Source organism: Medicago sativa, chromosome 4, assembly GCF_051527215.1.
Source record: "Medicago sativa cultivar Bolivia chromosome 4, Bolivia_mono, whole genome shotgun sequence".
In the NCBI taxonomy this organism is placed as follows: domain Eukaryota; kingdom Viridiplantae; phylum Streptophyta; class Magnoliopsida; order Fabales; family Fabaceae; genus Medicago; species Medicago sativa.
Window position 1 is genome coordinate 78,401,089 of NC_140752.1, and position 21,167 is coordinate 78,422,255.

The 21,167-nt window shown below is 33.2% G+C and overlaps 3 protein-coding genes across 3 annotated transcripts; 1 reads left to right on the top strand and 2 right to left on the bottom strand.

Moving 5' to 3' along the window:
* The first annotated feature begins 1,281 nt into the window (after positions 1 to 1,281).
* LOC146932228 (uncharacterized) lies at positions 1,282 to 6,355 on the top strand. Its single transcript, XM_085707735.1, has 4 exons — positions 1,282 to 1,738; positions 4,595 to 4,755; positions 4,843 to 5,188; positions 5,995 to 6,355. The coding sequence occupies exons 1-4, from the start codon at positions 1,282 to 1,284 to the stop codon at positions 6,054 to 6,056; spliced, it is 1,026 nt and encodes a 341-aa protein (XP_085563861.1). The 3' UTR covers positions 6,057 to 6,355.
* Positions 6,060 to 8,763, bottom strand: LOC146932229 (phospholipase A1-IIgamma-like). The gene is made up of 3 exons (XM_085703883.1): positions 8,284 to 8,763; positions 7,886 to 8,097; positions 6,060 to 6,901 (listed from the first exon to the last, which is right to left on the bottom strand). The coding sequence occupies exons 1-3, from the start codon at positions 8,681 to 8,683 to the stop codon at positions 6,287 to 6,289; spliced, it is 1,227 nt and encodes a 408-aa protein (XP_085560009.1). The 5' UTR covers positions 8,684 to 8,763; the 3' UTR covers positions 6,060 to 6,286.
* A 6,068-nt stretch (positions 8,764 to 14,831) lies between these two features.
* LOC146932230 (phospholipase A1-IIgamma-like) lies at positions 14,832 to 17,308 on the bottom strand. Its single transcript, XM_085703884.1, has 3 exons — positions 16,863 to 17,308; positions 16,546 to 16,757; positions 14,832 to 15,679 (listed from the first exon to the last, which is right to left on the bottom strand). Exons 1-3 carry the CDS (start codon positions 17,233 to 17,235, stop codon positions 15,062 to 15,064), a joined length of 1,203 nt encoding a protein of 400 aa, XP_085560010.1. The 5' UTR covers positions 17,236 to 17,308; the 3' UTR covers positions 14,832 to 15,061.
* Between the last annotated feature and the right edge of the window lie 3,859 nt (positions 17,309 to 21,167).

Below are 21,167 nucleotides of genomic sequence, written 5' to 3' on the forward strand. Positions count from 1 at the left end.
GCTTTGGGTCCCAAAACATTCTATGAGGTTTATCAATGTTCTTCACTTAACCCCCCAAAAAAAATTAACATAGGAAAGTAAGTAACAAATGATCTTGTCTCGGTGTCAAAACAATGCTTTCACTGCGTTAAACAAATGATCAATATTGTGTGATATTAAAAAACTACATAAATTTAAACATTATTTCAATTTTGGTTCTTCTTCTTCATGTAACCCAAATTTTTTTTTGGTTCTTCTATATTTACTAGTTCATATAATTGGTCTCATTTTTAAAATCTATTTTTGGGTACCTCACTCAGATTTATAGACTAAAAATTGAGAGTAACTAATTTTTAATCCACATCAACAAATTTTATGCCATATAAAAAAAAAAAAGATGACACGTCTCCATTTTTAGATTCAAAAATATGAATGAAGGACTAAAAGAAATGGATATTCGCAAGGAGATTAGTTAAGTGAAAATAAGGGTCAATTATGTTGATTTTAGAACAAATGTCTGGGTTGAAGGTTAATTTCTACAAAAGTATGCTTACGGGAGTTAATGTTTCAGAATCTTGGTTGTCGGAGGCTGCTAGGGTCTTACAGTGTCGAGTTGGTGCCTTTCCATTTGTGTACCTGGGGTTGCCTATAGGTGGGGATCCGCGGAAACTAAATTTTTGGAGACCGATCTTGACCTGCATCATCTCTAGATTGTCGAATTGGAAGAGCAAATTTCTCTCGTTTGGGGGTCGTCTGATTCTTCTGAAATCTGTCCTGTCATCTATTCTGGTTTACTTTCTTTCCTTCTTCAGGGCTCCCATAGGTATAATTTCTTCAATGGAATCTTTATTTAAGAATTTTTTTTGGGGGGGTGGTGAGGATATTTAAAAAATTGCTTGGGTAAACTGGAATTCTGTTTGTTTAACGAAGGAGGAGGGGGGGTTAGGAGTTCATAGGTTAAGGGAATTTAATGTTGCTTTATTAGGGAAGTGGTGCTGGCGTATGTTGGTGGATAAGGAGGGGTTATGGTATCGAGTCTTAAAGGCTAGGTACGGAGAGGAGGGGGGTCGGTTGAAGGAGGGTGGGAGGGATAGTTCGGTGTGGTGGAGGATGTTGTCTGATATCCGTGGTGGTGTCGGTTTGGGGGAGGGGAGTTGGTTCGAGGGGAATATCCGTAGGGTGGTTGGTGGAGGGAGTAGTACATATTTTTGGCACGACAACTGGGCGGGGGGCACGCCTTTAAGGGTGCGTTTTCCTCGCTTATTTGATTTGGCTGAAAATAAAAGGGTGACGGTGAGGGAGATGGCTAGAAGAGGGTGGGAGGACGGCGGTGATGCTTGGGTGTGGCGGAGGCTTTTGTTGGCGTGGGAAGAGGAGCTGGTTACGGAGTGTTCTTCTTTGCTGTGTTCTGTTGTTTTGCAGGATCATGTGATTGACATATGGCGTTGGGTTCTGGATCCTATTAACGGTTACTCCGTTAAGGGAACTTATCAATTTCTTACGCTTCCTGACACATCAATGGAGCGTGGTCTTTTTGATGCAGCTTGGTTGAAGCAGGTTCCGTTAAAGGTGTCTATATTTGTTTGGCGGCTTCTCCGTAACAAACTTCCTACCAAAGACAATCTTTTTCGTAGGAGGGCACTTCACCAGGATGACATATATTGCATAGGTGGTTGTGGCTCCATGGAGTCGACATGCCACCTTCTAATCCGTTGTGACATCTTTGGCAGCATTTGGTACAGGGTTTATCAGTGGCTTGGTATTTATTTCATCTCTCCAGACTCTGTCAGTGATCATCTACATCAGTTTGGTCACATGGCGGGGTTACCGTGATTTACTCATTCTTATTTCAAGGTGATCTGGCATGCTTGCGTTTGGACTGTTTGGAAGGAAAGAAACAACAGGATCTTCAAAGACAAAGCAGAAGACTTGGAACAACTTTTTGACACTGTAAAGTTTGTGTCTTTTTCTTGGTTACAGGCTAATAGGCTAGCTTCAGCTTTCAGTTATAATGACTGGTGGCGGCACCCTTTAATTTGTATGGGTGTTTTGGGTTAATGTTCCTTTTTTTCTTTTTGTGTGTGTTTTATTTGGCAACAGAAAACTGAACTTTGTATTCTTTTAGGAGCGTTTATCTTTGCACGCCTTGTGCGAGATGAATTGCTCTCGGTGATTATTATATTCCATTTTGGCTTCTTCAAAAAAAAAAAAGTTTGATATGCTGTCATGCTTGATAAATGGAAGATGAACGGAAGATGCGTGTTTGATAAATTGTCATGAAAAATAACAAACAGAGGAGATTATGATAGTTTGGTAGATTCTTTAATTCATGTCGTGAGCTTAGCTCAGTTGGATGAACAATGCATAAAATATGTAAGCTCCGGGGTTCAAACCCCGGCTACTACAAAAAAAAGATTTTTCAATTCATCAAACATACATCCTTATTTATTAATTTTGTTACGTCTGCAACAACTTAACCTAATTTTTTTCCGCTCATTTGCTTTATTAGGTCTGCAATTATTTGACCTAACAAATTCCATCTAAAAAAATGCATTGCACACCAATTTCATTCCTATCATCTTGTTTTTTTTTTGAAGAATATATTTTCTACCATATCAATGATCTTACGGGTTAAAGATTATTTATTGGTCTCTATTATAGTCGAGAAAACCCATGCGACGCACGGGTCAAAAGTCTAGTCTCCTATCCTTATTTATTACTTTTGTTACGTCTGCAGCAACTTAACCTAATTTTTTCCCGCTCATTTGCTTTTATTAGGTTTGCAATTATTTGACCTAACAAATTTCATCTAAAAAAAATGCATTGCACACCAATTTCATTCCTATCCTCTTGTTTTTTTTGAAGAATGTATTTTCTAACATATCAATGATCTTACGAGTTAAAGATTATTTATTGGTCTCTATTATAGTCGAGAAAACCCGTGCGACGCACGGGTCAAAAGTCCAGTCTCCTATTAATCTTCAATTCATTTCTAGGGTTTTACCGTAGAACTCTCGATACCCCCCTCCCGTTCTGATTTTGTTCCTTTTTTAGGTTTCCTTTTATTTTAACTGTGTGAAAGCTACCTACATCAATTAAATTAAACAAAAAAATATATAAAACATTTGGTATTAGGACATTGTATCTCTTATTGAGTCTTTTTCACCTACTTCTTCTATTTTATAATGTATCGCTTTTACATTGCAGAACAAAGACTTTAATTGAATGTGATGTCTCTATTAACATTTTTTTTAAGCTAATTTTTTTTTCTTTCAAATGTGACATTTATTTTGAAATGGATGAAATATATTCAATCCAACCATCATTGAGAATGAATCCCCACTAGTTGATTTTTCTTGTGTTTCTCATGTGTAACAATCCACACCCTTGCATCTTATTTTTAATATTTATATTTCTCTACCTTTTCATTTTTTATTGTCTTGATTTAATTGGACTCTCCTTTCATGGGAGAGAATAGAGCTGTCAATTGAGCCCCAATTCACAAAGCCCCACCTAAAAAGCCCCCACTAAACCCACTAAATATTGAATTTTGCTCTCCACCCAGCACATTTTACTCGCACCCTGCAGCCATGCCAAAATTACCCTTGCGCAAGTTAACTTGCGCCGCGTGAGTTAACTCACGCTAGTTTTAAAATTCTTTACACTTTCTTGCCTCTTGCCCATGCTTTCCTGGCCCATTTCTTTTGCTCTTTTTCTGTTGGTGATGTAAATTGTTTTGTCTATAGTAATTATTGAAGGACATAATTTGGTCCCACCCATTAAACATTCAAGCATGCAGAGAAAGGCAATCAAATGGGACAACAGCGAATCACATCAATTACAAGCAATTGAAAGGCAAACAACACTGTTATCAACAATTTAATATGGAACAACAACAACTTATTTAGAATTTAATTAAGCAGCAATAAAATAATAACAATTGGGTTTGAATTAAAAAAATAAATTGAGTGCAGCGTAACAAAAAGTGAAAAAGGCAAATCTTGATATTGCTACCAGCGTGAGTTAACTCACGCAGCTGCGCAAGTTAACTCACGCAACGTGACTTAAGTCACGCAGTGTTTTACACTTGCGTTACTTAAGTAACGCATCATTAGTTAACTAACGCATAGGTTTACACTTGCGCTAGTTAACTTGCGCAAGGGTAATTTTGGCATGGCTGCAGGGTGCGAGCAAAATGTGCTGGGTGGAGAGCAAAATTCCTAAATATTAGGCCCCCTTATTAAATTAAATTATTTTGATCAAGCCCACAATTTTTTTGTTTTTTAGTGGGCTACGATGAGGGGGCTTTAAGGGGCTTTAGGCCCACTAAAACATCACACTTTCAGCAATTGGAGAGAATTAGAGAGAACACTCTCGTTCGACAAAAAAACACGAGAAACACAAATTGAACTCAGTCTCACTTCTCCGCCTACCTCCTCCGATCGCCGCCGTCTCTCTCCTCTCCTTCGATCGCCGCTGTCTTTGGCTCTCCTCTCCTTCTCGCCGCCGTCTCTCCTTTTCTTCTTCAGGTATAACCAAAATCGTTCCTTGATTTACGATTTTTAGGTTTTTTTATTTGTGTTTCATAATCGTATTGAGCAAGACTCGATTACAGCGAATTTGATGCAAAAATTTAAAAGGTTGTATGAAGAATATGTTAAATACTTTGCTAATCAAAACATTTCCCTTTCTCAATCATCATATGAGTCCATCTCATTGTCTAACCCATCTAGATCCAGTCAGGGGAACAAGACTAAGAAATCAAAGTTTACAAGTGTAAGTTTTTTATGCTAACATAGTTATTAAATTTATTTCATCACATGTTCTTGTTTTTAAATTACTAATATTGATTTAATATATTAGGACTTGCAAAACTTTAAAGCATGGAGCTCAAATGAGAGTACATCTGTCCCTGAAAAGAGTGAGTATGATATATATTTTGAGGAGGAATACATGCAAGTCGATGAAGAAAACAGTGAAGAGTTTGATGTACTTCTTTATTGGAAGGTTAATGAAAAAAAGTATCCAGTGCTCTCTATTATGGCATGGGCCGTGCTGAGCATTCCCATCACCACGGTTGCATCAGAGTCGTCTTTCAGCATTGGTGGACGTGTTTTAACCAAGTATAGGAGTTCCACGCTTCCAGAACACGTTCAAATGTTGATCTGCACTCGGAGTTGGCTGCATGGCTTTTCAGAAAATATTTCTGGTAATAATACTCTCTGCTTTGCACTTTGATTTTATCCGAAATGGATTCTGATTTGTAGCTGCAATAGTTAATGAAACTGACATGAAACTATGCTTGTTCTCGTTAGTTGTGTATATCGTTAATTAACTAAATGAATTCCCTCTGGTTAAAATAGTAGTTTCTCTATCCTACTTGCTGTTTCATTAGCTTCTATTTGGTTGTTTGAACTATGGGCTATTATGAATGTCATGACTTTGACTTGCTGCATAATTGAAGGAAAAATTATCTTTAAATGCTCCTACTGTGATGAATGTGGATCCACCCTTGTTTGTATTTAATGCTATAAAGTTGATACATCAGTTTGTGGAGACTTGCTCTTTTTAATTTTGTAGTACTTTAACTGAGACTTACATGAAACCTCTTCGTGAAATTCTTTAAAAAGCTCAAAAACTCCAAACATGAGTAACATTTTTGACAGTTAGGAATGTACATATTTGGTGTTGTACATTTTTACAGCTACGTTTTAGAATAGTGAAAGTGAAACGAATTTGTTCGTGCTTTGCTTAACATATATGCTTTTGTGTTCTTTGTGACCAATATACAGATTATACTCTAGAAAGTAAGAAGTTATGGTTATGATTATACAGATTATACTTTTAATTTAAGTTTATTTTGTTTGAGGCTTTGTGGATGGGACTGCCAAAATGTAATACTGCCATCTTTATTTAGTAGTCAAATTCTGTAATTTAACAGTGTCTTTTTGGATCATTGGAATGGAATATGATGTGGTTCTACTGTGTTATATAATGCTGTAATCTTATTCACAGATGAAGATGAAAGTAATACCGAGGATGAGGGATTGACTGATGCAGCTGGTCAAGAAGATTGATCATTTACGTGGTACAACAATAGAGTAAAAAACTTCATTAGAAATAGGAAATTATGATGGTGGATGGCTAATCTCCAAGTAAAGTTGTACTCAAGAGTCAACTAGATATTAGCCATACAATTCAAGAAACAACAATAAGGCTACAAACTTGTAAAGATACATAAACACACACACAAAGGCCAGACTATGGCAAATTATTTCAGAAATTTAATAAAATTCACACCAACAATTTAATGAGCACGCATGATTAGAACATCATCATTATGATCATCCATTAGCTTCCAAGTACCATCAGATTGTTGAACCATACCCTTATTCTCAACTACCCTCCAATTCTCAGGAATATGATATTCATCTTTTAAACCATCATTACTTTTGTTTAATAATGCAATGTCACGATTCACCTCTAAATTGAACCCTCCTTTACTTCCTTGTGTTCCTGCAATTCCATGCAAGTAAACCTCCATGTTATGTGCACTAACCCCACTCTTCAAGTACTTAGATTCTTCAGTGTCGATTTCTAATTCCTCTCCAACTTTGTAATAGAAAAACGTGAGACTTTTTGGAACAATATCATTTTCATTTCGAACAAACAATGCACTCAAATCTTTGTAGTCAGAGAAAATCTTTTGAAAGTAAGAATTTCCAACACGAGGTGAACCAAATGCAAATGTTGTTACTGGACATGCTTTGTGAGGTTTTCCTTTTGGTATGTTGAATTTATTAGCAACTATATCCACAGAACTTATAGTTGCAAGTGCACCACCCAAACTGTGTCCCGTTACAGTTATGCTAATTTCTTCATTCTTGTATAGCTCCACAAGTCTGCTAATCTCGTTTAGGACCTTTATATTTGTCACATTACAAATATTAATAATCCAAACTTCCCATCATATACTATAAATATTTAACAAGCATAATAATAAATATTTAGCTTGAAATTATTATTTTTTTGGTTATTTGTTTTTATTTTACTATGTATTTAGGTTATATTTGAGATATTTCAACCATAAAGAGTTATACTTTGCGAAGTACCGGTGATAAGAGTTTAACCTAGAACTTCATGTAACAATTTAATTTTTTTTTATGAGACGGTTGTAACGTCATCATTAATATCAATCTAATTAACAAAAAATTACCGTAAAAAACTTAAGTTTAATCTTTTAAACTATGTAGTGATATATCAGTGCTTATTAAATGTGGAGCCTCTTTTGCATCGATAAGAAGTCATCTAATTTTTTTTTACAAGACCAAAAAGAAAAAGTTGACTTTTTGTATTTCACTCGTTAACATAAAAATTCAAAATTAAATTCCATTATTAACTTTAAAAAGACTTCAAGTTATGATTCACATCTAAAAGGGTCATGTTAACTTATGCCCTTAGGGCACAAGTTAAAGAGCTTAAGATGGAAATTAAAAATAAATTTTATATTAAAAGTATAACTTTTACAACTTTTAAGACATTGAATTCACAAGTTTCAAGAAATTTTTTCTAAATTTGTCTTCTTAACTTATGCCCTAAGGGCACAAGTTAACATTTCCCCATCTAAAAATATATGTTGGGCCGACTCTGGTAACGAGGAAAAGTTAAAGACGAACAAATTGATGTTGTTAAGTAGGAAAGTTTTTTTGTTTTTGTTTTTAAGAATAAATAATGAGATATTTAATCTTAGTCTCATTCCTTTTTAATCTGATGATTCTTGTTTATTCTCATCGTTCTCATATAAGAATATCATTCTCTATGATATGTTTTACACACACACACACACACACACACAAGTGGGTATGTAGCATTATTGGCGATCTATAACACAAAAATAAATAATTACCTGTTTTCTAGCGCTAGAATCATCTGATGGTAAACCTGAGTTTTCAGATGTGTAAAGGGAGTAAAATCCGTTGTGTATTTGTACATTTGATTCCGGACCAAATATTAGTGGTGCAGGATCCAAATCAATATTAAAATTTTGAACCCACTCAGAACCCTGAATTGTTCCTCTCCAAACAACGACTATGTCCCTCCTCCCCAAGGCCTCCTTAGCTGTTACATATAATTGTAAGTTAGTTATAAGATTTACTACTTTACATAAGATCATATAAAATATTTATCTTACACTTATTATACTCAATTTTTCTCATTCTATCAATTTTAAATAATCAATTTTCCCGCAATTTTTGTTTCTATTTTTATCATTGTTTCTATTTTTACCATACTTCTCAACATTACCTTCGTCAGTGGCAACAGCAACATACCCCATCCAATTTGATTCCATACTCCAAGCATCCTTCGAAAATATTGAAGTTAAAAGAAAGGCTGCACTATCACTTGCTTTGGATGTTGCATACAAATATTTGGTCACAGAATACTTGTAAGGATTACCTTCTTCCAAATATACTTTGGAAAAGAAATCCTTTTTAGAATAACGACAATTACCTGCATACTTAGATGCTTTTTCAAAGTTGAAAGCATCATATGTAGCTTGAGCAAATTGTCCATAATGTAGTAAGTACTTACGTAGGTCAATGTGTAAAGGTTCCAATAAACCTTTCCACTTACTTTTGCCACTAAGTTCTCTCCATGTTTTTGCTATGCTACCCATCTCTTTTTTTGAAGGAATGCTACCCATATCTACTTCTCCCTCACTCAAATAGACACAATGTTATGTAATATAACTCAATAGTTATATCAAGCCTGTATATGTTATGCATAGGCTTGATGCATTTGCTTACTTATATACACCCATCTACACACAAAAAGTACTTTAACTTTTGTTAATTCAAGTTTTTTTTATTAATTAGTAAATAAACAGCGCATAGTCTAACCCCTCAAATTAAGTATAGAACCACTTCAGTCAATGGCTCACGAGTTTGTTGAGGTAATTCTTAATTGTCTCTTTAATTTAAAAATGTACTATACTTCACTAAAATATTATCTTATTCAAACTAGGCAATTGGATTTCTCTTGTTATATGATACTCTCAATCTCGAGATTTAATTTTTTAAAATAAAATCTCCACGTGTTTTTCTTGTTTATAAATAAAATCGTATATATTTTCTCTTGAGGGGATAGATAAATATTTGTTGAATATTTTTACTTGGGTCAAGTTGATATATTCAATTACAGAAATAGCTGGAATGGGTTACTTTTTTGGCTTTTTTGAATGGCATAGCTGAAATGGACTTGGTCTTATCGTTACTCATGTTTCCGATGACAAATTTTTCTTAAAAAATGACCTTATGCTGCACGCTCTAATATTAATATTCGTTCATATATACTCTATCCGGTCTCTATTATAAGCAAAAATTGATTTTTTTGGTTCATTCATTAAATGATGTATGTGGTCTATATATAGACTATATACATCATTTATTGAATAAATCTAAAAAACGCATTTTTGCTTATACTAGTGAGTGACCGGAAGGAATATTACTTTCTCATTCTCATAAAATTATCTTATCAAAGTAGATTATACACAAAGTAAAAAAGAAGTTATAATTTACAAATAATAGAAATCGAATAACAAATTTTTTTAGAACTAACTCCATCAACATTTAGTATTAGTTGATTCTCGTTATCATATATGCAAATTGAATAACAAGATTCCTACCAAATACAATTTGGTGCGACATTATCAACCTGGATTCGTTACTATGTTTAGGGGGTTGCAAAAAGAGGAAACTATTAGTCATTTATTTATGGAGTGTGCTTTCTTTGGTAGCATTTAGATTGATGTTATGTGTTGGTTAGGAGTTCAAAGTGTGTAGCCTAATTATGTCGGTCTGCATGTGTCCCACTTGTTTTGTAAAGATATTCGTCATTGTTTTCATGTTATATAGATGTCCTGTGTTTAAGTCATTTGGAATGAGCATAATTCTTGGATTTTCTCAGCTAAAATCTCATTTAAGAAACAACTTTTAGATCGTGTTAAACTTTATTCATGATGGTGGCTTAAAGCTCAGAAGCTGCACTTATTTTTCGGCTTTAACGTGTGGTGGTCTTACCCTTCTATATGTATTGGGTATTATATCATGTGAAGTACTTTCTTCGCTTGTAATCTCTTGTCTCCTATGCGTTAGGCACACATGTGCTTCATAGGAGTGTTTTAATTCAAGATTACTCCCTTTTGTCAAAAAAAAAAAAAAAGAAAGGAAAATTCAAGATTACTCCCCAAAAATATTGAAGATCAACAAAATCTAAAATTAAAGATACCAAATCTATTACGGAAAAAATCTTTACGATATAATTTGGCAATGAATTCCACCCATATTAATTAGATATTAACTCATTACACTAAAAACCCATATTAGCTAACTTATAAGCACAGTTGTTCTCTTCCTATGTAAATGAGATACTTTAAAATAAAAAATTCTAGTAACTTGAACAATTAGCCCACCAATTTTACAACCTCCAAGGAATTAGTAAATGATTAAAAAAAACTTGAAGTTTTTTTCGAGAGGAGAAAAAACTTGAAACTGTTACATTTCAACGATAATATATGTATAAGTGCTTAGGTTACAAGAAAAACCACCCATGAGGCACCTCTGCAATCTCTAAAAATCCTCTCACATGAAGACAATTTAGGATAACCTTTTGAGGCTCCATCAGAATTGTATTTAAGCCACGGATTAGGGGGAGAAATCAAATTAACCTAAATGATATCTTGAGTGAATGAAGAATGACAAGCCACCTTGAAACATTTTAAAATTTTAAATCATGTATAGAAGATTTCATAGTAGATTTGGAGTTTAATGCTGACATACTAATGGAACTATTAAGAAAGTTTTGCAATTAAACATGATTAAGCACTGATTTATAAAATCTAAAATTATTCTTACATCCTCAAATAAGCTGACTATAAGTAGACTATAAGCACAAAGTTAAGTTACAACCCTTAGACAAGAAAATGATTAAGCCTCTAGTAATTGTAGTCAAAATCAAACATGAGAGATGTTGAATTAAACCACTAGTATAAGCTTAACCTTTTCGCTTTAAAGAATGAATATCTTCCTCCTTATGCTGAAATGTGCATCTATTCATCTCTTTCAAAATTACCCACACAAACAAAAAATATTAAAAGCCTTTTGAAATTTGATTTGAGAAACCTTTTACTTGATTCATTTTTTCTTTAGCTGATATTGATTCTTTACTATCAAAAACGAAAATAGACATAAAAGGAAACTATGACAATTGGGACAATAGGCAATTGCTGAAAGTAATAGGGCAACCATGGAAGATCTACTTTTTTAGCTAGAAATTTTATTAAAAAAAGTAAAAATAAATATATTGGAGGACAATATACCTAACCCTGAAAATGAAAATAAAAGAAAAAAAATTGCGGATCAAAGGTTATAATGTTGAGGCAAGAAGGTTCAGGGGAGTAACTATACATGTATGAGGACCGATTCTAGAACATAGAGACAACACCCACCCACCCACCCGCCCAACCCCCCACACGCACACATATTTCTCTCGTACAAATTTAATAACATAATTCAATAACGTAATACATCAATAATAAATAATAATTGCGACAACATAATTAAATATAAACAATGAGTCAAACAGATTGTTTCATCTAGTTTGTCCATGAACACCCTGGTTTCTCTTATATTCTGGGGTGAATCAAACTTGCCCGAATATCATTAACAAATCTGATTAAAGTAACATCTAACTCGACCGGTATATTCGAACTATACTCAACAAATATAGCTAACATAGTTTTCACATCGTTATTGTTTTGAAGTTTTATGTGAGTGAACTGGAGGATTCTATATGAGTCGAACAATAGACGGTGATACCCAACACTGACCATCCTTCTTGTGTCTCTGTGGTCGAAACAACTATTAATTTAGTCTAGTTGATCCTTTAAGTAAGACAATGTAACATAAAAAAGGATTCTAAACACATATTTGGTTTCCCCATGCTGTCGTAAATTGTTGTTGGGTTAATGCTTATTTTGATCGGACAAGTGTTTGTAACACCTGAAGCTGACGAGGACGGGGAATGATCACTAGTGCACAAGGCATGGAAATGAACGACTCCTAGCAACTTCTTGGCAAAATAGAAATGAATTCACATCAAAATGATAGGGATCCTGAGGTCATATATGTATATGACAACATGTTTGAAAGAAGGCTTATAAGAATTGTTTGACACTACCTATACCAGCAAGATGCATTTTATTTTTGGTAGACCATTCCATAAGAACTTCATAGTTAAACATGCTTGACTTTGAGAAATTTTGGGATGGGTGACGTTCTAGGAAACTTCATAAAGTGTGGGAGTGAGAACAAAACATACTGAAAAGACCCGTGTTAGTTTGTGGGATCAATCAACAATACTGAAATTCGTATGGGAGGTTATAGTGCTCATGGTTCTGTGTTGTGGAATGAAAATGAACCTAACACATTTATTTGCAGAAGTTTATTTGTGTATTGTGGACCATATAAAATTTTGGTGCATTACAGGCGTCAAAAAATCATGTCGTTTAATGGTTCAAATTATAGAATTTGAAATGTGCCAAATCCCTAATTCACCCGTTTTTAAAAAAATTTTCCTTCAGTATATTTACATGTTTCAGATTCTATAAATTGAAAGTATAAAATACAATTTAGTGTAGAGAATATGAACCAGAGATACACATTATAGTTTTTTGGACTTGTGTACACCTGTTTCGAACATGTACACTTTATGAACATAATATAACAACATAGAACACAATGTAACACATAATATTCTCCATAATGTAATACCGAAGCTTTAACACATAATATTATCGAAAAATATCATACCCAAGCCTTAACACATAATATCATACAAAATGTAATTAATCCATAATAAAATAAAAACCAAATGAGTCAAGATTAAACAAACAGTGTTGGAACTTGTGTTGGGGGTCTGCTGCAATAACTTGACCAAGAATATGATTAAGATGAATACGATGAAGTGTGCACATAAATTCCAAAGATTGTTGTATATCTTGATTGTTGGGAAGATGCTGTTGCACTTGAAACCTGAAAAGATTAATGGTTATGCATGTAAACTCAAAGCGTATGGGGTTACCATACTAACCTTTAGGTTCGATTCGCCCCCACCAATAACTGTATATTGAATGCAATAAGGAATGACCGGCGAATCCCCTTCAGGATACTATGAGTTCCTTGACGTGTATTGCACAACCACACCAAGCGTATCTCCTAACAGTATTTTACAGATTTATGGTTGCAGCAATTCACTCATGCATTAGAGAATTGATGGATGATTTAAAGTAAGAGAATGAGGGAGAATTATGTTGTTAATGCAACAAAATTCTGTCCAAAGTTGTGTGTTGTTGTTCTTTCTCTTTGTGTGTCCAACTAATGCCCAAATGCCAAGCATTTATAGTGCATTATATGACCCTTCATATGAGAGAAAACACCCCTTTGATTTGAAACAATGTTATGGTTCATTAAACATCCCTTTGTCAAAGGTTATAATCATATACACTTGAATCAATGCAAAGGTTCATTAAGCACCCCTTTGCCAAAGGTTATAATCATATACATTTGAACCGATGCAAATGTTCATTAAGCCCCTCTTTGCGAAAAGTTCCAATGTATATGAATGATTCCCATGAAGAGTTACAACTTTTGGTTCTAAAGTGATTCCATTATTTTGGAAATCACCAACAAACAGAGGGGCTCCCAAGCCTTAACACATAATATCATAAAAAATGTAATTAATCCACAATAAAATAAAAACCAAATGAGTCAAGATTAAACAAACAATAGCTAATTAATCCACAATATAAAATAAAAACCAAATGAGTCAAGATTAAACAAACAATAGCTATATATCTCACCAATTCTTTTTTTTTGGTGGCGGCCGGGATTCGAACCCCGGACCTTGCATATTTTTATGCATTATCCATACCAACTGAGCTAAGCTCACGAGGACTCACCAATTCAACAAAGAAAAAAAGAATAATAAATGAATAAGGCTTTTTTATGACAGAGAAAACTCACTCAGAGGTATATGACTTTTTGCAGCGCTACATCCACAACTTCATCTGAAGGAGCTGATGAAAGAACCACCAACGGAAAAATGGTTATTATGTGGTGTGATACCACAAGGAAAATCACCTTTATTAGGAGGCGATTGGATAAGACCCCTTAAAGCTTTGACCTTCTTTTCTTGATCCAATCTATCTAAACAATGCATTATGAGATTCTTCTTCGCGAGAGTGGAGGAGAAGTTAACGAGTAGCACTCTTCATTCTCTTCTTCATAGGGGGGAGGGGATTATCGATCATATCATATAGCTTGAAGGTACACAAACTGAAACAATAACAATGAGCAACTTCGAGAAATTAGGGCATGTTTAGTTCCCTTCTCTTTTGCTACAATTGGTAATTGGGTCCAAAGCCTACAAACTATTTACTTAGTTTCACGATGTTCTAACAAAATAGGTAAACCCCTCTCTTAGTAAGTACTTAACCCACTTCTTTGATCACACGTAAAACTCTTTCAGATTGAACATTTTTTTTTTTGTAGAAGTCGAACTTTTGCAATTGCTATTGGCGGAATGAGTAGAGAGTGAAAGAAAATTCTCTGGGTTAAAATTTCCAAAAATGATTCCGCTTCTTCTTAACTCCTTTTTTGCGTGTGGGAGGTGTTCTTAGCCAAATATTTGTTGCCAGAAGATTCATTATTGATCAGTCCCAACCTCGTGAGATTGATGTAAAAACGCATTTGATTTAATATTTTGGATGTTTTCCTTTATCATTAGATACACCATTGACAAACAAAACGGGCAAACAACTTAATTTTTATAAACCAATGTCAATAAGTAAAAATTAACATTATTAAAAATACAAGGCTAACATTTAGCTAACTTGTACTCAAGATTAGCTAGCCTTACAATTCACCAAACCACATTAACAAGGATGAAAACTTGTAAAGATACATAAATACACACAACAACCAAACCATGCCAAATTATTTATCAACTTTTATGAAATTCAAACCTACGATTTAGAACGCATGATTAGAACATCATCATTATGATCATCCATTAGCTTCCAAGTACCATCAGATTGTTGAACCATACCCTTATTTTCCACTACCCTCCAATTCTCAGGAATATGATATTCATCTTTTAAACCATCATTACTTTTGTTTAATAGTGCAATGTCACGATTCACCTCTAAATTGAACCCTCCTTTACTTCCTTGTGTTCCTGCAATTCCATGCAAGTAAACCTCCATGTTATGTGCACTAACCCCACTCTTCAAGTACTTAGATTTTCCAGCGTCGATTTCTAATTCCTCTCCCACCTTTGAATATGCAAGAAGAAGACTATTTGGAACAATATCGTTTTCATTTCGAATAAACAATGCTCTCAAATCATTGTTGTCGGAGAAAATCTTTCCAAAGTTAGAATTTCCAACACGAGGTGAACCAAATGCAAATAATGTGACAGGACATGCTTTTTGAGGTTGCCCTTTTGGTACGTTGAATTTATTACCAACTATATCCATAGAACTTATAGTTGCAAGTGCACCACCCAAACTGTGTCCCGTTACAGTTATGCTAATTTCTTCATCCTTATATAGCTCCACAAGTCTGGTAATCTCGTTTAAGACCTTTATATTTGCCACATTACAAATATTAAAAAACATAACTTGCCAAAATCAAGTACTGTAAATATTGAAAAAGAAAAGTGATGTATATTTAGCTTGAGATATTTTTTTTGGTTATTTGGAGTTTAATTAAAGGCCCAAGTCATTAAGGTAAGTGCCATAGGTCTCAAGTTTGTTTTATTTTTCTGTGTATTTAGGTTATAGGGGAGATCTTTAAAAAAAAAAAAGTTATAGGGGAGATATTTTAACCAAAAAAAGTTATACTTTTATTGAAGAAGGCCAAAATAAAATGTTATACTTGAAGTATTATCTTAGTGGTAAAAGCATAACTTAATAAAAAAAATGTTATACTTGAAGTATTATCTTAATTAGTGGTAAAAGCATAACTTAATAACCTTAAGGTATTAAATTTGTCAAAAATAAAGACACCAAACTTTAGGTATTAAATTCAAATCTTTTAAGAGACTGTTGTAAAACAATCATTAATATTTCTATAATTAAAAAAAAATTCTATAAGTAAACTTAGGTATAATCTATTTTTTTTGTCTAGTAGCCTATGGTTAGAAATTCATTTTTTTAAGGAGAATAATTGGAATGACTGAGATTCGAACTCTGACCCCTACATATATTAGGATGTTTAATCTATTTATCATGATATTATTATTCTTGAATAATGAGATATGATTGTACATATGTGTAAAAATTGATATAATTTTTCTTTGTCAAGAAAATAGATATTTAAATAATGAGATATGGCGATGTCGATATATAAATTAATTTTTTTAATTTATAATTTAATTTGTGATGAAGCTATCTAGATACACTATGTAGCATTACCGGTGATCTATAACACAAAAATATATAATTACCTGTTTTCTAGCGCTAGAATCAGCTATCGGTAAACTCGAGTTATCTGATGTGTAAAGAGAGTAAAATCCATTGTGTAACTGAACATTTGATTTAGAACCAAATATAAGCGGTGCAGGATCCAAATCAATATTAAAATTTTGAACCCACTGAGAGCCTTGAATTGTTCCTCTCCAAGCAACAACTATGTCCCTCCTCCCCAATGCTTCCTTAGCTGTTAAAATTAGTTAAGAGTTTATTAGTAAAAGTTGTAAGTTGGTTGTAAGATTTATGCTCAATTTCTTTTTTATATGCTCTACTATATACTTCTCAACATTACCTTCATCACTGGCAACAGCAACGTACCCCATCCAATTTGTTTCCAAACTCCAAGCATCCTTTGAAAATATTGAAGTTAAGAGAAACGCTGCACTATCTCTTGCTTTGGATGTTGCATACAAATACTTGGTCACAGAATACTTGTAAGGATTACCTTTTTCCAAATATACTTTGGAAAAGAAATCCTTTTTAGAATAACGACAATTACCTGCATACTTAGATGCCTTTTCAAAGTTGAAACCATCATATGTAGCTTGAGCAAATTGTCCATAATGTAGTAAGTACTTACGTAGGTCAATGTTTAGAGGTTCTAATAGACCTTTCCACTTACTTTTGCCACTAAGTTCTCTCCATGTTCTTGCTATGCTACCCATATCTATTTCTTCCTCACACAAATAGACACAATATGTATTATAACTCAATAATTATATCAAGCATGTATGTCATGCATAGGCTTGATGCATTTGCTAACTTATATACGAGCGGGACTTAAACTTTTGTTAATTGGCCTTATTAAAAAACTTTTGGTAACTGATTGCTAAGTTTCTCCTATCGAGTCTATTTTTAATTATTAATTTTTTAGGGTCTAATCCCTCAAATTAAGGATAAAACCCACTTCCTTTCAAGAAAAAAAAAAGGATAAAGGATAAAACCCACTTGTTAAATTAAGGATTCATAGAAGTTTATTTAACATGTCACGAGTTGTTGAGGTATTTCTTAATTGTTTCTCTAATTCTAAAATATACTATACTTGTAATAAAAGAAAGACTATACTTCACTAAAATAATCTCTCATTCAAATTTGGTGATTTGATTTCTCTTGTTATATGATAGCCGCCATCTCGAGACTTAATTTTTTAAAATAAAACCAAGACATTGTTTTGCACGTCTTTTTTTAATAAAAAAAAAAATCGTAATTAAATATTTGTTGAAGACTTTTATTTGGTTCAAGTAGATATATCCAAATTACACAAATAGTTGGAATGGGCATCTTTTTTTGTTTCTTCGAATAACATAGCTGGAATGGACTTGGTCATAACATTAATTTCGATGACAAATTTTTCTTACAAAAAATGACCTTATCATGGACGGTCTTACTTTAATAATTGTTCATATAAATATTACTCTTTCATTCTCAATAAAAGCGTGTTCGATCGGTTAAAAATGAAGGCCAAAACAACTTTAGTTATACATATTTGATTTGTAAAACAGTTTTAGAGACAAAATCATAGTAATCAATCCCGGGTAGCGATGTGTAGCGGCCAACCCCAAAAGTAGGATAACTTGTAGCAGTACCTCAAATAGCGGTCACCGATATTTGATTATTTTATGGTCAAATTACATCAATAATACTATAAAGCATAAATAAACTTATATTTAATATACAATTAAATATAACACTCAAATTTCACGAAACATTCATAAATTAAAACACCAAAAAACAAAAGACAGAGGAACAAATAAAAATCCATAAAACAAGAGAAACCATAAAACAAAAGAAAACAGAGAAAGAGTGAAGAGATCCCCCGCGTTGTGTTTTTCTATTGAAAGATAGAAGAGTGTGTTTAGCGGGACAAGTGAGAAAAGAGAAAGAGTTGAAAAATGTTAGGGTTTACAAAATCCCCAAAATGTCCTAAAAAAGGTTTAAAGATAAGGTCAATTTGAAAATTTTCTACTAAAATCAAATAGCGGCTGAAGCGGCCGCTATTTACTACACTATGCTCTGTCGCTATAGCAGATGAAGCGACCACTATTTGATTACGCACAGCTACGACAATTAGCTTAGCGGTTCGTCGCTGCTACGTCACGAGCGGCTGCTATAGCGCCGCTATATTGACTACTATGGACAGAATAAACTAGAAGCAAAGGACATGATAAAAACTGAAAGTATTGTCACTCACTAAAACACAACACAACTTTTTGTCCTACATAGAAGTTGTCTAAAGTACCAAAATAACCATTAATCCACAAAAATTGTATACGATAGAAAATTATTCAATACCATAAAAAAAAATTATTTGTCTTGTGTTGTGTTATTCTGTCTTATACTGTTATTTCCAATACTTACTGTTTAACGGATCAAATACACTTTAAAATTGTCACAATAGATTATTTCCCAGAAATTATAATTAATTCATAAACACATTTGTAAAAAAAAAAAAAAAATCACATTATTTTTCCGAATTAACATTTAACATTAATTGATTCTCATTATTAATTCATAAACACATTTATATAAGAAAAAAAAATACATCCCCCTCCTTTAAATTCTTCTTAAATAGCACAAACACCTCGTGTATTTATGTAAACACTAAACTTCCTTATTTTTCCTTCAAAGTGACAATCACATACCTTCCACCTTAAAACCGTGATTTCGTTAACTTCTCCACTTTCACTTTACACATACAAGCCTTTTTATTTCATTGTCGTGCCTCTTTCTTGTAAGTTAAGTTCCCGTTTCTTTGATGGAAACCAAATTCTAGCAAAACACGAAGCATTCAAAACAACAAAAAGAAACAATCTAAACACATTAAAAAATTGGTGGCAATTAAGTACAAAAGATCATTGACTTTTATTTTTGACACTATTTCCGGGAAGGAGCTTATGCGGAAGATGACAAAGTATAATTTTAGGGATTATCACGGCATTTAGTGCTATATTTTTTGGGAAATGTTAACTTGTGTCCTTAAGACACAAGATAAGGAACCCAACATAGCAACTTATTGTTGAAATGTGTGCATTCAATTGAATTTTTGAATTTACAATAAATGGAATGCACAAAATTCGAGGAAATATTTCTACTTTTGGATTCCTTATCTTGTGCCCTTAGGGCAAAAGACCCATATTTTTTATATGGAGAAGTCATGACATCAAAGAACAAGGCGATAGTTTTGCTAATGTAATCAACATGGCCTGCCTAGATTTACCATTCACGGAGTGGAGGACAATGTGGGACCCATGAGAGTAGTACTACTAAAACTACATAGTAGTGATAGTTGAACAACTATTTGATGAGAATTTTTATGACAATCTTCTTTTTCTATCTTTTTATTAGTCAAAAACATTAGAGAGAGAACGAGGAAGAGAGAGTAAGAATATAATGTTAGTATGAGAGAGAAAGTTGTTTAAAAGTTGTCACAAAATGGTTGTACAAATATAATTTTTCTTAAAACTATCGTCAAGACGGACATGTATGATAGTTGTGAAATTTTATTCGATTGTTTAAAAAGCTTAAATTATTTGATTGGTAAAAAAAATGATAAAATGCAAAAAAAAAAAAAAAAAAAAACGCAAATGATAAAATTGTAAAAAAAATGCTACATAAAAACTTAATATCTTTTTATAAAAAATAGTATAGATATTTGAAAACTTTGATTATTTAAGATTAAATTATAAACAATTTTTTTTACACTAAAGGTAAAATTAAAAAGGAAAAAACCTCACCAAAAATTTGCACCAAAGGAATATAGTATAAAATATGTAAATAAAAAGCACTCAAAATTGATTTCAAACCAAAGGAGAGAAATGAAAGGAATTAAACCTTTGCATAAAGACAATAAACTTCTTGCATTATCCATGATTAGTGAAGAGCAGCACACCAAACGAATGATAAGGTGTCCAACTGAATTTTACTATTTGAACGGGGAGCAAATTTGAGAAACCGTGCTCAGTTCTTTGAGAAACAATATTGCTAATCCCTTAATTATTCGTTGGCAAGAATCCTTTGCCTGTGTAATGGTTCAAGTCTAACAAGAGGAGGAAGGCAATGTTGGGGTCAATGATCCTTTTGAGATAATTGAAATTTTGTTGATTCTCATTTGTTGGTTGAAGAGAGATTCAAGTTGATTCACAAGAGAGGGTTCTAAATTCTATGTCGTCATCATTTATGAAGGGTTTGACAAGTCTAAGTGATAGGGAACACACACATGATATTAAGCTTGATTGATGCGAGATCTCTAGACCATATTACAGGAGTATGCAAAGGTGGGAATTCCTAAGTGACATTGAGGGTGCAACTTCAAAGTAAAAGTGACCGCCATGGGAGAAGAGAGAAAAGCTCCAACAACAATGGAGAAAAACGGTTATGATTTCATTAAGTGTTCACTGATACATGATTAGTGTATATATACAACACCTAACTAAGTGCCAGCTCATCATAGCTTCTATAACTAACTAAATGAAATTGAAATGTAAAATGAAATTTACAAGTAAATTCAAATGAGTTAGTTTTGGTGACTTGCGCGCCAAGCTTCAGGTTATGCTAATACCCCCTCTCAAACTGGAGGTTGGTAGATATCTACCATCCC